The following is a 16,180-nucleotide window of genomic DNA, read 5'->3' as shown; positions in this document are numbered from 1 at the left end:
GTATGTCAGAGGGTTAAGGTGGCCATCACCCTGTATAACACCACCAACATATCAAGATTTGGCTTTCAAACAGAAACTGAAGAAAACACTGCAATGTGAGATACAACCAATAAAGGCAGCTCAGTGCAACTTGGACACTGGAGCCTCTCTTTATAAAGCAGTCCCAGGTAAAAACCACAAATACTCGGTCTGAAGGACTAGTGAGCAGTCTGGTGTCATGTCTTTCACAGGAGTAACAACCACATTAAAGAAAGGAAAAAGAACAATTAATACTTCAAACAAAATACTCTTTTTATTAAGAGTATTTTTGATTAAACATACAGAACTCAAGATTGCTATTTAAAATTTGTATCGCTCAGTGTTTCCCTCTAGAAGGATGGTAACATAATCTCAGTGCATATTATATGAAGGACCATACCTCTCAAGTGTCGTGTTCATAAATCAGAGCAACACTGCATGTACTTGGTGGGCAAGCAAGGAGGGAGTAATGCAATTAACATAATGCAATTAACAAACAAAAAATGCACCACCAATACATACACAGTCAGCTCCACAGCCAGTGATCCAGAGGGTAGCATCACGTGGCTTCAGGAATGAAGAAAACAGTTCTTGACCATGAAAAAGTAATAGGTAACAGACTCATATTTATAAAAGTCCTAGGCATTCCTCCTTTTTAAGGACTGCAGAGGATTGCAACTTTAGCCACTGGCTTGGAAGACTTTTCGGAAGCCTCCATTGTACTGGGGGCATGGGCAGAAAATTTGCAGAAAAAGGGAAAGAAACACAGCCCTCGTGCAGCTCCAAACACCACCATCACAGGCAGCCTGGTGAAGCACTTGCTTATGCTTGAAATACATCTGCTGTGGACTGGCTTCTGCACTGGAGCCTTGGCACCTGCTGGTTCCTCTGTTCCACACACAGGACATCATCAAAGTAGTGTGTGGGGGTACCTACACCCCAGCGGCCCCACCTGCCAGTACCAGTTCCTGGAGTACACTCCATTGCTATCAGATTTTGTATATCTTCATATACATTTATGAACATATATGTATATATATGCAAACTTTATACTTTTTTTGTATCCACACACAAATACTACAGCCAAGACCTGCAGTTCTGTGCCTTTTCATACTCTTGAGCAAAACCTAAGCAATTGTCAGTTTTCAATTACACAGGGTTAAGCTTCATAAACTTACTTTTAAAGAATTGAAAAATACACTTTAGAAGCAAGTTTGGTCAAGGTCATCACTGCACGAGGTACAGGCAAACCTGGTTAAGCAGTACTCATGGACTGTGTTGTGATGGAATGTCCAATGGCAGATTTCTTCAAATGAAAAATACGGACAATTGAGAGGTATGCAGAAAACTTGTCTTAAATACTTAAAGCTACATGTGCAATCTTACAGAACACAAGCTACAGTTACAGACATAACAGTAAACCTTATTAACCAATAGTGCATAAGAACTTAAAAACAGTCAGTGAAATCAGTTCAGCCAGTGACTTACAAAAAAGTCGTGCCTCAGCTGCATTGAGGGGGGAGAAAAAGAAACAAAAAAGGGGGGGTGGAACTCATTCTTAGGCAAGTTTAACATGAAGTTTTACTCTACATTTTAAAAGCTGTTTTATTATATATTTGTATATATATGCTATGTATAAAATAAATTAAAAGGGGGAGGAGGAAATAGCTTTGTAGATGCTTCAAATCAACACAGACCAGTAGTTCCATAAATGATTATTTTACCATCTTTGTGGTAAGAACTTGACATAAAAGTTCAAAACCATACAATACTTATAAATAGAAAGAATTCAAAAGATACTTTTTTTAAAAAATGGAATTTAAACATAATTTTCTCTTCCCCTACAATACACTTCAGTTTTATATGTCAGCATGAATACATTTACAGAGTATTTGAACGTCACATCCACATCCAGAATCGGTAACAAAGCAGGTAAAAGAGCTAATGGTGTTAAAATTTAGGACTTTTCTCCCAAATAACTCTACCTGCTCCTCAGCAGCCTTCTCCTGAAATGAAGGCTATCAACATTCATCACCCAGTCTGAGGTATGGGCAGAAGAAAATCTGCAACCGGTACTCTCCGACCCACCCTGCCTCTGCTAAAATACAGCAACAATCTATTGGTCTGGTAATTGGCAACGGTGGTGGACAATCTCTTACCTCCATTCAGCCTGTATATAATTTAATCCTGGTATTTAAAAAAAACCCCAAACATAATATTAATGCTCAACTTAAAAAACAAAACCCAAAAACCCCCCACCAGCACCCCCCAACTTTAAATCTTTGAAACTATGTTTCAATGTTGTTCCTGGTTTAAAGCTTCACATAAAACATTGGACAGAAGGATGACAATTTAAACCAAGAGAGCACCTAAAAACATACCATAGGTAAAAATGAAATCAATCATCTCTTCACTTCATAAAAACGTAGAAACCCTGTCAGCAACAGTAGTACATCAGAACGAACAACGTCAAAAGGAGCATCTAGAATACTCAAGAGACTTGCTACGCTACTTCTCTTTATTGCCCATTCTCTCATTTGTATGGATGGCCACTGCATGACAAGATGCCTGTGGATAGTGCTCTCATCTTCCTTTCACCACTGCTGCCAGCTGAAGTCATCATTGCTGCCAAAGACCAAGAAAAATCCTAGGATCGTGGCAAAGATGACTGTATTCCCAGTAAGAACGAGTGCACATGCGCCCCAGTAAATCTGTGAACAGTGGGATTCAGTTAGACACATCTAGAGCGGAACACTAACAAGACAAAAGGTAGCATCTTATTGTCCCATTCTCTACAAAGTTCAGTAACACGTCTGTGATGCAAGAGGCATTATTACTTGTGGTTACACCAAGCAGGCTGGGTTTACCCAAAATTATTTGACAAATTCACAGCCAGCCAAGCAGCACTGCAAGTTTCTTCTAGCTGTACTCAAAGCATTGCCTAGCAGGCACAACTGGTTTGGTATGTAAAGTAAGGATAGACAAGAGCATCAAACACATCTGCAGCCCAGCTATAGTGTAAGGCTTTTTAAAACAGGTGTTTAAGGTCTTCAAAATGCCAGCAGATATCCCAGTAACAAAAAAGGAGGTGGATGTTTTCGAGGGAGAGTAAGTGGATTATTCAAAGGGCGTGAGACGTTCAAACTGCCCATCTGAGCTATTCTTGCCTAAAGACATTTATGAAAGTGCACTCCATATTTTATGATTTAGTAGTGCTTCATGACATTCATACAAACAAAGTGAATTTTTAAAGTATTTTAGTGAAAAGCTGTATACTAGGAAATATGTAATGAGAACTTGGAAGTTTAAGAAAATGACACAAATATCATATACAGTGAGTACAAAAATGCTTTTTGTTTGTTTGTTTATTCATGCTGCTATAGCCCAACTATTCCTCAAATTGTCTTTGAAGTATTCTTTACACTTCTGTATTTGGCTACTTCCCTGTTTTCACAGGACTTTCTGTCTCATTTTCTCTGCATTGCATAGTTAAGCTTTATTCCATGACCACATGAAGCAATTGGTAATCACAATGTTCTGCCAAGCTCCCTTTTTCTGTATTGATTTTTCTTGCCAAAAAAATCTTATTCTGGTTCCAAAAGTATGTAATTATAAGAGTTATTTAGTGTGTGAAAGCCTTACCTTCAATAAACAAACAAACAACAAAGTTTTCTAGAAAAAAAAGGCAACCACAGGTTGAAATATTACTAACCAGTTCTGCTCTTGCAAACACTATGGGCAGCCCAAATGCTGAGACCACAATGCCTGTTGTAAGGAATATCGCCAGCTCCTTGCAGGCATTACTTGTAGCATCCGTGTCATCTACTAATCTTCTCGCTATGCAGTACGGGATGGGAGAAAGGATGTAAAAAAAAAGAACAAACAGTGGCCAGTACTGGCTGAAAAAGAAAGGTGGAGAAAAGTTTTAGTGATCTGGATTTACTTCCTGCTCCTCTTAAAGTCAATGCAAGGCATTTTCTCCATCCAGCATCCCCCTTTGGAAAAACAGACAAGCCCAGGGAAGGCAAATCCTTTGCCCTGGAATGAGCTGACATTAATCCAACAGACTATGTGCGTGAGTGGCTTCGGCTGACCTCAGCGGCAGCAGAATTCACTAACAGGATATTCATAAAGCAAGATTTCACTAAGCAAGCCTAAATCTAATGCAACCTCACAAGGTGAGCTTAACTCCAAGTTTATCCTGTCAGCTCTATTTAAGACACAGCCCTGCAGCGCCCGAGACTAGATTTCCCAGGCACACGAATGCAAGTGCACATTGTTTCAATAAAACTTTACTGCATCGTTTGAAGGGCAATTGCATAAGGGTCCCCTTCCCAAGGGTTTGTGTCATTAGCACTGGTTTTATAATGAAAGAAAGCTGGCCTAGGAAATGCAGTCCTGTATGTAGAAACTGCAATTCACAATCAATAACAGGTCTATCTACAGGATATTTGGTATTTATTCAATAGCAAATAAGTCAATTTAAAATGTTTTCTGTAAAGTCAACATTCACTTGGAAAGAGTCAAAGCCGTAGCTCTTACTATCTGATCATTTGGTCTGCTACTTTGTATCTCCTGAAAGCCAAGAGATAGGACTCAATGTCGGGAAAGTACAGATAGCAGCTGCAATTGCTGGAGATGCTACCTTACAGCCCAGGATCCACCTGACAGTCACCAACAGCCTAGCTACCCCTAGGCAGCCACAAAAAATGCAAACGCTTCCCTGGATATCACACACTCGCTGCCCACCTCGGGAGATGCTGCTGTCTGATGGCCAGCCACAGCGGGACACCAGTCCAGATAATCAGGGCAATGCAGCCCTTCACAGTTTGCAGCCAGGCCTGATAGCTTAATTTTTGCTGCCAGTACTTTTTAGGATTAATTAAATCTTGGATGGTCTCTTTTTTTTTTTTTGTTTTTTCCTCCGACCCCAATCTTTTGAAGCAAAAGCCAAAAAAGCCCAAGCAAAAAAACCCCAAACCCCAATAACCCCACCCAAAAATCCTGAGGCCCCTCCTAAGAGAGAGGGGTTATCAGTCCACCATTATGGAAGCCGGGCTCCCCTGAAGTTACAGGAGGAGTAACAAAGAAGTAGAAGAATAGAACGAGAGTGCACGATACTTGTATTGGGGCAGGGCACATCCGAGCATCAAGAACATCAGTCCGACCGCTCCCCCAAAGGACAGGCTGATCAGCGCTACAACGAGAACAAATCAAACCAACATGAAGGCTGCACCGCACCGTGCAAAACACCGACTGCCGCCCGCAATCGAGCGCGGGGCTCGGCGCAGCCCCGGCCGCCGGCGGAGCGGGGCACTCGGGCTCCCGCGGCGGCTCCCGGCCCCTCCCTCCGGAGGGCCCACCCGGCCCGGCTTGGTCCCTCCCCGCGCGGGCCGCGCGCCCGCCGTTACCGGCCGCCCTGCGCGCACCTTTGATTCCCGCCATGGCGCCGCCCGTCCCGCCAGCCGCGCGGCACCGGACAGCCGCGCGCCGGGAAACGGAAGTGCCGCACGGAAGCGAAAGCTGCTTCCGGCAAGGGGGCGGGCCGTGACCCGCCCCTCCCGGGCCGGCCCCGTGACGCTCATACGTGGCGCGCGCAGGAAGCGCCGCGCCCTCGCCGCCCATTGGTCCCACGGCACGTTGGGGGCGGGGCTTTTCCCCGAGCCCCGCGCGTTCCGGCGCGGGCCCCGCCCCGGGGCAAAGGGTGACAGCTCCCGGTGCCGCCATGGCGGGGCTCGCTCTGCGCCTGCTTCTCCTGCTGTGCGCCGCCGCGGGACCCGCGCTGGGCTGGGACCGACAGGGTGAGAACCGTGGGGGTAAGGAGGGCTCAGCGCGGCCTCAGCCACCCCTGCCGTCTCTCCCGTCTCTTCCGGCGCGTTGGCGGCTCCTCGCGGCCCGGCGCTGCGCGGTGCTGCCGGTTTAGTGGCGGCCGGTACGGGGGAAGAAGGGCTTGTGCCGGAGTCCGCGCCGGGAAAGCGTTTGGGTTTGGGCTCCCCCTAAACCGGCTTGTGTCGCAGCAGTGATCCCGCACCGCGGCCAGCGGTGGCTGTCTGCCTGCGAGGAGTAGCCCAGAGGCGCCTCGGAAGGAAATGGGGATCTCTGCCGTGTTTCCCTCTGTGGGTCTGATCCTTCCTAGAGCTTCGTCTCGTAAAGATGCAGGCTTACCTCTTCAGCCTCTGTATCGCTAGCCTTTTCCTGAGAGGAGGCCCTTGTAGCCAAGAGGAGCGCGCCTGCACAAGCACTGAGAAGCAGCAGGAAGAATTTTTTCCACAGGAAGGGTGATCAGATATTGTAATGGGCTGCCCAGGATGGCGGTGGAGTCATCGTCCCTGGACGTGTTTAGGGAAAAACTGGCTGTGGCACTCGGTGCCATGGTCTGGTTGACATGATAGGGTTCTTTTATCGAGGTTGAACTCGGTGATCGCAGAGGTCTTTCCCAGCCTAATGGATTCTGTGCTTCTCTGCGCTGCCTGTTTCAGGGAAGGTTCTGCTGCGGGATGTTCAGGCGCTCACTCTCCGCAGAGGGCAATACACAACATCCAGGCGGACAGCTGCGGTCCCTCAGCTGCAGTGCACAGGAGGTTCTGCGGGCTGTTCCCGTGTCCCTGAGGTTGTTCAGTGTTACAACAAAGGATGGGATGGCTATGATGTACAGGTAACTGTTTAAAACTTGTTAAACTCTTTATGAAATCACTTTTCCCCAAGTTGTTAATTTCTGAAGGAGCGAAGAGTAGTGAGCTAGGTTGTCAGGTCAGGTGCTTTTTGTTAGACGAACTCTTGCAAGTAAAACTTAACTTAAATACTTTTAGGTTTGGATTTTCCAGAACTACTGTAGATATATGTTTGAAATATCTTTAAAGGAGTTAACGTAAAAGCACGGCGTAGCAAACCTTTGTTGGTTTTAAATAAAATGGTGCTCGAGTTTATAAAATCAAACTCCTGCACACCCCAGAGGATGCTTTCTAATTATTATTGCTATGTGAATTTCCATTTTTTTATTAACATGGAAAGGGCTTCTAAATATTTGCTTTACTTCAATTCTACCTTTTAAAAACTAAATTTCAGACTTGCCTGACTTTCACTTACACCTTAGGATATGAGAGCCAATAAGTAAATAGTCTTGACTTTCAGCTGTAACTGAGGCCCTTCTCAATAGATAACGAGGAATCAAGGCTGAAAGTAAGTGCTAAGACTGATACAATATTGTGAAAAAACAGTCAAACATTAATTAGTAGTTGGTACTGCTGTACTGAATTACTAATTTAGAAACAGCTTTCTTATTTCCTCTCCAAAATACATGTCACATACCACTATAGGATCCCTATGTTTGGGTACCTCAAGGGGATGTGAGCCTAAGAATGCACCTATGTTCAACCAGAGAATCCCCAATATAATTATTAGGCGTTGCATATGGATGCCTGATGATGTCTGTCCCAGTTACTTTTGATTTCTGCACAGACACAGATGGACTCAGTGGTGCACTGGATTTCAGGCTCATGTGTTGTGTTTTTGTAGCTGCCATGAGAATTCACATGACAGGCATTTATTAAGCAGCTGTTGCACAGAGTAAAGTACTTTTTTAGAAGTATTACTTTATCTCAAGAAGGGATATTTGAAAAAATGTGTTCAGTGAAGAAAAACAAAATCTTTTAGAGGTGTAATTCTTCAGTGTTCTGAAAGATAAGATCTTTTTCAAGTTTTAGGATTTAAAATACATTTAAACATCAAATACCTGCTCCTTTTCAAAATAGAAGCACATGGAAATTTCTTACCTATGGCCAGTAGATGATTTGTTAGCAGTTACAGGTTTTTTTCACAGCATATGTGGGCAAGCAGATGGGTGTTTTTATCTTTGGGGCAGTATGTTTTACCTTGTATTGTGTTTATTTTTTCAGTGGCAGTGCAAAGCAGACTTGGAAAATGCCTACCGTTTTGGACAACTGGAAGTCAGCTGTGAAGGCTACGATTACCCGGATGATCCTTACATACTAAGAGGCTCCTGTAGTTTGCTGTTCAGGCTAGAGCTGACTGAGGAAGGTGAAAGGAAAGTGAAGAACTCTGGAAGCTTTGGCTCTAGCTATTACCAGCCAAGGAAAGATTATTCCGATTCTGGTTCTGGAGCAATTGTTGTAATTGTCCTTCTCGTTCTTGCTTTTGGAGTATACAAGTTCTTCCTCAGCAGTGACCAGTCTCAGCAGAGTTCTGGGCACAGTGATGGCTTCTCTCAGCCCTTCTGGCAGAGGCAGCAGGCACCACCTCCTCCTGGTTTTAAGTCCGCCTTCACAGGTAGGGCTCTGAGCCATTTACGGTATGCAAAAGAGCAAGCAGGATTGTCCTGTTTTGTCTGTGGTAAGGGGAGGTGGGATAGAATTAAAACCACAGCATTTGCAGGCAACTGCCGAATTGGCTGCAGAGCCTATGGCCAGCTTTGTATTCTGCTCTTTGTTCCAAAGAGGAAATAAAGGCTTGGTTTTCCACAGGCATTCAGGGCAGGCTGCCCTTTGAGCCTTTGAAAAGCCACCTCCCCATACTCTGCAAGCATTCTTTTCATCACCTGTGAAATAGCAGGATTGTGACAGGGAGAATAATTGTCTTAGGTAATCTTGAAAAGAGAATGTTCCTACACAACCAGGAAAAAAAACCATGCTGAAGGAGCACTCTGAAACTTTACAGAGTGGCCTTTCAGCACTGATTTCATTCACAAAGCAATTGATGGAGCTGAGTATCATGTACCAGTCCTCTGTTTAACAGGGCTTCTGTGTAGTCCCAGCAGCTGAAAGATTTGGTTCCCGGAGCAGAGAACAGTGTCTGTGAACTGTCATTAGAGGGTACAGCATCTGAATCTCATGTGGGGCCTTTCATCTGAAGTTGAAAATTACAAAAGCAGTGACCAAGGCTGCTGCGGGGAAAAGAGGGAGTTTTTCTTTTCCCAGAAAACTGGTGACTTCTGTCACATAATAAATGGTCTTCCTTAGGCCGTCATAATGTCTCAGGGAAATAAACATTACTCATCTGGCATCTTGCTAAGTCATTTAACCCTGTAAACATGCAACCTGCTCATAGCACTGGAACTTAAATTGCATTCTCACAAGTTACATAATTTTTTTTTCCTTTTTTTTTTAATAGAGAAGGGGTTTTGTCAAGAAAATACATAGCAAGGATTAAGTTTACTTAGTCAAAAGTTTATATTTTAATAATGCTTTCTCCAAGTTCTGTTCAAACGGCTCGGCCAACAGAGGGTGCAGTGTAATTCTTTTGGATACCCTTGTGCAGGGCGTGCACAGCAGAAACTTTCAGCTGTACCTGCGCTTCCCTTCTAAAGGGAATCTGCTTCTGTTGGCTTTGCAAAGTGGTTTGCGTGTAGTTACATCAGACTGTCTGTCTGTACTGTGTGGGCATCAGTGGCCGTGTGTGGGCATGGCACTGGCTGTACTCTGGGGGTCAGCAAGAGCCCTGGCCGTGGCACACGGCTCTGTCACACTGGGCACAGGCAAAACAATGGAGGGTTATTTTCACTTTTTTCTGTTCAGTTCCTTGTCCACTAATTACCCCAGTGCATTTTTCTTTGCAGGAGTCTCGAATCTAGCAAGGGCAGGGCCTTGAGAATGTTTTCTTGAGGATTGCTGTAAACTGAGACAGTTAAAATACACATTGGGAGCCATATAATGCTTAACTTGTGATGTTTTTAATAAGGCACGTCAATGATTTGTCTTTAAATTTCAGGCAAAGTAAGGAGGAAAACTAAAATGTGGAGCCAGATTAAAAATACTAAGTGTTAGGCTACTTCATGCATTCAGTGTCTGCCTTACATTGCAGGAGCAGAGCAAAAGCACTTCTCTGAGCGTGTGTGTCCATGTGTTCCAGGAATGTATTACTCTTTGGAAACCTGGACAGTCATGAAAAGCAATGTTGTTTACATATTGCTGTTAATATTTAATTTGCCTCATTTTAAATCCCCTTAACATGCAGAATGTGTCCTGTGAAACTTGTTTAGCTAGATTATCTTAATTCTGCTTTCTCACAGTTAGTTGTTTGACATGATTCTTAATGTTTACTCTAGATATTTCAACAAAAAATTACTCAGTTTTCTGAGTCAGTGTTCAGTCATGGTGCTTTTGAACAAATGAGTTGGTTCGTCTCTGATTAACATTGTTTTCTCAGCAAATTAAGTAATTTTTTTGTTGTTGTTCCAAATCAGCATAATTTAATGGTATATCATCCCAATGAGAGTTTGTATTTCTCCCCACACATTCAAAATGAAATTCAACATCAAATCCAGTCTAGACCGAAACAGATTATTTCATTATTGTTTTATCTTCTGTGACTTCAAACAACCCATATCAGTTTGAAGACAAATCAGGCACTCTAATTTTTACCTATGTCATGTCTGGCCCACTTGTTCAGGTGGGCATGTTTGAGGGAGACCCTAATGTTATCTTCAGTCCTTTTAATACTTCCTTTCGTGTTAAGGCCATGGTTGAGCTTATTCTTGCATCCATGATTTTTGCTAGACCAGAAAATTATTCTACTTTGGGTTTGTATTTTCTCTTTTTCTTTCTAAGTGGAAGACATTCATTCTGACTCAGAACCTCATGTTACGCAGGTCGCATGTCAAAAAATTTGTGACTCTCCTTCCCCCACAACCTACTTGATATGCTTGCAGTTTCATCAAGGTATTTGTCGAGCTTGGCGACTCATGCATAATGAAAACTTTGCAATGTGATTGCAGTTAGTTTGGCTTTTGATAATAAGTGCCAGACTAGGATTACCAGGAACAATACCAGTAATGTTAGCGTTACACTGAGCCACTGTGACTCAAACTGTGCAGCTGTGCTCAGTGAGATTAGGAGCTCTGTGTCTGTGGTTTGCTTATTATGCGGTGTTACCTACTTGATTTGTGTTCCTGCATCTGCTTCTGGCCTGCTCCGTGACCTTCAGCAGATTATTCTTTCTTCGTTTCCTTTTCTATTTTTAATCTAACTTGTCTGTTTACAGATCAGCGGGCAGGGACTCTTTCCATGTTTTGCAAACATCAGGGTTGTGAGATGAAGTGGAAGCAGATTTTTAACGTAAAACTCTTAATAGCAGTGTTCGTTTATGTGGGATTTCCTGCTTTCTGAAATGTGAGGCCTTGCAAGTTAAGCTTGATCGAAAATCTGCTGAAATCAGGAACAGTTTGTTGTCTAATTTTCCGTTATCTTTAACGGGAGAGAATTTTGTTGCAGCAGCTGGCCTGAGGATTAGTCTGCTACTAACTTACACTTCCTATTTTCACTTTTTTTTAAGATGACAACAGCTTTGGAACTCATTCCCATCATGGAACCAGTTCAGGACCAGGATTTTGGACTGGATTAGGAGCAGGAGGCTTGCTAGGCTACCTGGCAGGCAGTCACAGGTAAAAGATGCATACTATCAGATTTTAAGCATTTAAGCTTTCAGGGGGTATGCCATATACTATATTGACATTGTTTCTAAGATTTTAGGCCTGTGTCATTCAAGTAATAAAATCCTCCCACTAGAAGAATTTTGAGCAGCTGTTTGTAACTCCTGGACTAGAGGCATTTCAAACATGTTTCTGAGGCAGAATTGGGAAGACTGAGGTACTTCATTCTGCTTCCTCTGACCTGGCATGATGGCCTACAAATTTAAATTGAGCATGTAAGCAATTTGTCTTCAGAATGCCTTAAAACACACATAGTCATATTAAGCATATAGTAATCTATCTATGGATCTCTTGTATCAGTGTCAACTTTCCTAAAATAAGTCTGGATGGCCATATGTGGTATAGACTTTTAGACACTGAGAATGCATCATTTTTAGATTAACAGTTTAAAGAGAGCAGTTGCTACCATTTTAAGGCTTCACTGGAGAATATATGAGATTCCTGCAGGGAATCTTGAGAGCCAAAGAAGTTTTCTCTATTTATCAAATAACTTGCCTAGGTATCAAGTCTATTCCTGTAGAAATGTAACATATTAGGGAGTAAGATATATGGACAGGAGTGTGCTGAGCATCTGGGTTGTAAAGTTGTGGGCTATTTTTAATAAAAGAAGCCTTATAATAATTCTGCTAAGAAATTTTGTAAGGTATAATTTGTTAGTTTTTATTAACCCAGTATTTCTTAAGGCTTAAATACATGACTCTTGTGTCATCTATTTGTGTAGTATTTACATAAAGCTTAATTCTCTGATTTCTATACACACCCCCATTCAGTAGCCACAAATTATTGTTCAAGATTAGAGAGATCTGAGTAAGTCTACATACATAAATAAGCTTCCTAAACTGGGCTTCTTTTTGTTTCAAATGGTCTTTGGCCCACTATTATTTAATTTGGTTTCTTAGGCTTTTGAAATTATGTGCCTCAAAATTCTGGTGCCAGGAAGTGTGAGAGAACTGTTTGTAAATTTCAACAGCAGGAAATTCCATATCCATGGAAGCAAGTAATTTTAAGTGAGTGAGTCAAAGACCATGATATGTTAGTGTTACTGATATGACCTTTTCAAGATAGTTAACAGAAGGATGTTTTCTCATGCCAAACATGGCTGGGATGTAGGTGATGCCAAAATGCATTTAAACTTCAGATTTCAAATTTCTTTCTTGTCTGATAGAATCTAAGGTCAAAATTTCAGAGAGAAAAGTTTCCTCATTTGCAATTGTTAGAATTCCTTATTCTGAAGAGTAAAGCTTAATCTTGTTTTGGAAGTCTGCAGATTATGATATCACAGCACTGAATGTCCTTGCTCTCAATGTGCTAAATACATTAAATAGGAATATTTCCAGCTTTGAAATAACTGCTTACAGTTTTCCCTTGGAGGTGCAGTTCTCTTGTTTGGAATGCTATCTTCTTAATTTTTCCAAAGGCCACTAATGAAGCTTTCCTCCTGCTCTGTTTCACGCCAGAGCGCAGCCGCGTTCCCCGTATCACAGTATGTGGACAGATCCCACAGCTGTACCTCCTATGCATGGGCACTCAAGGAATTCCACAGAAGGCAGCAGTTCAGGAACAAGGACTGCTTCTGGTAAGGCAAAACACCTTTTAATTTCCTGAAGCTCAAGAGACTTTGACCTATCAAAAACATGCAGATGTTAGTTGTGGTTCAACGAGCATCCTTTTTTACCAATTACCAGTAAATGGCCTGTCCCTTTGCTGTCCCTTCCTTCCATTCCCTGTGGAAGTAGGTCAGCACTGTGGGGCATGAAATTCCCCAAAGGCCTGTGGTGGGCATGGCACCATTGGGCTTGTCTTCACTGGCAAGGTGCATTCGTTCAAGACTTTCCCTTCTGATGTGCGCTACACATGCCCTTCTCTAGCAGACATGCACAGACAAGTTCTCTGTAGAATGCAGGTTGTCTAATCTGCAAGAACAGAGTAGTTTCTAGGCCAGTCAGCCCACAGTTGCTTGCTGTTCTGCTTCATGTGAATATGTTTACCTCATCTCCCTTGCCACCTTTAGCCTTTTAGAACTAGAGAGTTCAGTGGGAAGACCGTGGTGGAGCTGACTTTTATTTTTTTTTTTTTTTATTTTGCAGGCTTTGGGGGCACAAAGCGAAGATGAAATCCTTGACATTCTGACATCAGAGTGATTGAACTAAATCTTGCTGTGTACTTGTACTTCTTTTAGTAGTAGTATACTTCAGAAGTGGATATGAGGTATGAAGGACTAGACAAAGAATTCCTTCCTTTCTCTGTGGACTCTCACTGCTATTTGAGGTATCACAGGTGCTGGAACATCCACTGTTTCAAATCAGCAGCATCTCCTACAGAACAAGCTCATCCAAGTTAGGAAGAATGATGTTAGAGTGACTGTGTATCTGTCTGTACTTGAGGTATTATGGCATTGATAGCCTTACCAGATTTTCAAAGCGTGTATCTTACTACTCATGTTCTGGGCTTAATTTAATTTGATCCAGAATTTCTGATTTGGTTTTTTTTTCCTCTTTCCTGGTAGTCCAGCATCTGCTTGGTACATGAAGAGTGCTGTTCTTTGAAGCTACTTTTGTTTGCCTTTGCAGAATTCATGTGAACTTTATTGTTAGCACGGTTATCATCTACTCAGATAAGTGCTGGAGATCTTCCTCAGTGGACAAGAGCATAACCGTGTATAAAGAGACTAACATTCGCATGTTTGTATCTGTGCTATGTGACTGTTGGAGCAAAAATGTGGAGGTTCATGGATTCTCCATGTCATAGAGTTTATCCAAGGTGACTGTGTAAACCTAGGGGACTTTGTTGTCTTTAACTTAAAAGTGACCTGGAAATTTGGACCTTTTTTCTGGAAGACTGAGGTAATTTAAATTTAGGTGATTACAGACTTTTTGCCTGCATTGAGGCCACAGATTTTCCATTTAATGGTGGATGTTGGCAATGCTGTGAAAACTTGTGATGTGTACGGTCTGTCCTGCTAAAACACCTGTCCAAGGCGCAGTAAACCAAAGCTGCTCATTGCAAAAGGGAAGGGAATGTTCTCATTGCAAAGATGATAGAATGTCTGAGACACAGCTGGCCTTGATACTAAGCAAAGAAAAGAAATTGAATATCGAAGGGGAGGTAAACTTCCCCAAATGTGCTTTTTAAAAACAAAGTGCTGTCAAAGAGAGGAAAGCAGAGAGGCCTTGTTTTGTTCTGTGATAATATTTTGGGGCCTCTGTGAAGTGTCATACAGTTCTTGGGTGACTTATTATCTCCTGGAAGAGGCATTGGTAGATAAAAAGCAGAGAAATTCTTCAGGATTGTGGGGAGAGGAGTGAAAAATGGGCTGCTTGATCACCAGCTCTTCTCCAGAGTCCATCCAAACAGAGTGTAGAAGTGTATGCTGGCAGCAGCCAGAGAAGCGTTGTCTTTCAGCCTTGTGAAAATACTGTGTCTGGGAATTGATATCAGCTCTTACAGTGAAAGCAAAGCACTGTTCAGCTGATACAGACTGCATCTCCACAAGGAGATTAGGTAGGTCTGGTTAGTCTGAGAAAGTGACTTCAGCATAACTCAGGGAAAAGCAACCATGTCCATTCATGAGTGCAGAACGAATTACGGTGACACCCAAGTTCAGTGTATGGCTTAAGCGACCAAAAGAGAGAAAACAAAAAAAAAAAGAAAAGGAAAAGATACAAGGAAATCTCATAAATCTTTATGAAGTCGACAGTGAGAAGAAGTGCTTCATGAAAACGTCCTTGTACTAAAAGTGTTATTTTGATAGTATCAAATCAAATTGATAAGTTGAGAATGAAATGATGGTTTGCTTCTCAGAGTTACCTGAGGGTTGGGGGAAAATAACTGCATTAATAGCCTGCACTATGAAGCTAAAAAGGGAGGGAAATGGCAAAGACCTTACTGATGGCCTCCCAGAAAGCTGTACTTTTTATGAGAAGTCTATAGTGAATCTCTTATCTTTATGACAAAGTGTAGCAAAAGAATATATTTTAAATATGGAGTTCTTACTTATTTCTAAGTGTATTCAAGTTAAGGTTGTTACAGTCAATATTTGCTCTGCCAACTAATTGCGTAACAATGAAACTGGATTTTTTCTAACTGGATCGTTTGAAGCCGAAGTTTGCTCTTAAATTACTAAATTACTTAAATTACATTGCTGTGAAATGTTTTAGACAGTGTTTTCATTTGTATTTATGTATTTATAGTTGCTGCATGAAGTGTGATTTGATAAATCTGATGCATAAATCTACCATTGCTTCTGGATCTGTTTGGATGTGTTTGCCCTTCCCTCTGATAAACGAATGAAATAAGTGAATAAGGACAGTTCTTGTCTTTAAATCACTATCTCGAGACCTGCAGGGATGGCATATATTGTTTATTTTCTCAGAGTTCTCTGTCTCATCATCTACTTCCCAAGTAAATAATATCATCCTTTACCCCCAGATGCAGAGTGGTAAGCTGTATGCTGTTTCAATAAAATAAAACAATATTGGGACTAGAGTTATTGTATTGATTTAGTTTTCAGTAACAAAATACTGAACCTTAGAAGGAATTGAAGGGTTTCTTGTAAATCAAGATTTGGGATCTGAGTCTGCAGAAAGGCTCTGTTACGTCAGCAAGTTCCTGGTTTTACAAGGTGGTGAGCTGAACCCTTCAAAAAAATTTATGATCACTGCTGCTGTTTGTGGTTGTGGACAGAGCAGAACTCTACACAGGGATAGCCTGATCTGATGT

At 42.1% G+C, this 16,180-nt stretch overlaps 2 protein-coding genes across 3 annotated transcripts; one reads left to right on the top strand and one right to left on the bottom strand.

Annotated features, from left to right (window-relative positions):
* Nucleotides 1–270: 270 nt before the first annotated feature.
* On the bottom strand, nt 271–5,547 carry LEPROTL1 (leptin receptor overlapping transcript like 1). Its single transcript, XM_040065435.1, has 4 exons — nt 5,448–5,547; nt 5,140–5,215; nt 3,731–3,917; nt 271–2,729 (listed from the first exon to the last, which is right to left on the bottom strand). Exons 1-4 carry the CDS (start codon nt 5,461–5,463, stop codon nt 2,613–2,615), a joined length of 396 nt encoding a protein of 131 aa, XP_039921369.1. The 5' UTR covers nt 5,464–5,547; the 3' UTR covers nt 271–2,612.
* Nucleotides 5,548–5,701: 154 nt separating this feature from the next.
* On the top strand, nt 5,702–15,946 carry SARAF (store-operated calcium entry associated regulatory factor). 2 transcript variants are annotated; one of them, XM_040065443.2, is made up of 6 exons: nt 5,702–5,819; nt 6,498–6,673; nt 7,914–8,304; nt 11,305–11,413; nt 12,919–13,037; nt 13,549–15,946. In XM_040065443.2, exons 1-6 carry the CDS (start codon nt 5,744–5,746, stop codon nt 13,572–13,574), a joined length of 897 nt encoding a protein of 298 aa, XP_039921377.1. In that variant the 5' UTR covers nt 5,702–5,743; the 3' UTR covers nt 13,575–15,946. The 2 variants fall into 2 exon arrangements, with proteins under 2 accessions (XP_039921377.1, XP_058276775.1); XM_058420792.1 differs by lacking the exons at nt 12,919–13,037; nt 13,549–15,946 and adding an exon at nt 11,495–11,671 and having other exon boundaries at nt 5,703–5,819.
* Nucleotides 15,947–16,180: the final 234 nt, after the last annotated feature.

Source organism: Hirundo rustica, chromosome 5 (assembly GCF_015227805.2).
Source record: "Hirundo rustica isolate bHirRus1 chromosome 5, bHirRus1.pri.v3, whole genome shotgun sequence".
In the NCBI taxonomy this organism is placed as follows: Eukaryota; Metazoa; Chordata; class Aves; order Passeriformes; family Hirundinidae; genus Hirundo; species Hirundo rustica.
The sequence above is the reverse complement of the archived record's forward strand: the minus strand, read 5'-3'. Positions and strand labels throughout refer to the sequence as shown.

Bases quoted from the DNA above. Each gene is read 5' to 3' on its own strand.
- LEPROTL1 (XM_040065435.1), bottom strand. The intron at 3,918-5,139 runs GTATCGTGCACT...TTTCTTTTTCAG, and splicing joins TGTGCCCTGCCCCAATACAA to CCAGTACTGGCCACTGTTTG. The intron at 2,730-3,730 runs GTTAGTAATATT...CACTGTTCACAG, and splicing joins TGTTTGCAAGAGCAGAACTG to ATTTACTGGGGCGCATGTGC.
- SARAF (XM_040065443.2), top strand. From the start codon at position 5,744: ATGGCGGGGCTCGCTCTGCGCCTGCTTCTCCTGCTGTGCGCCGCCGCG. The intron at 5,820-6,497 runs GTGAGAACCGTG...TGCCTGTTTCAG, and splicing joins GCTGGGCTGGGACCGACAGG to GGAAGGTTCTGCTGCGGGAT. The intron at 11,414-12,918 runs GTAAAAGATGCA...GTTTCACGCCAG, and splicing joins TACCTGGCAGGCAGTCACAG to AGCGCAGCCGCGTTCCCCGT.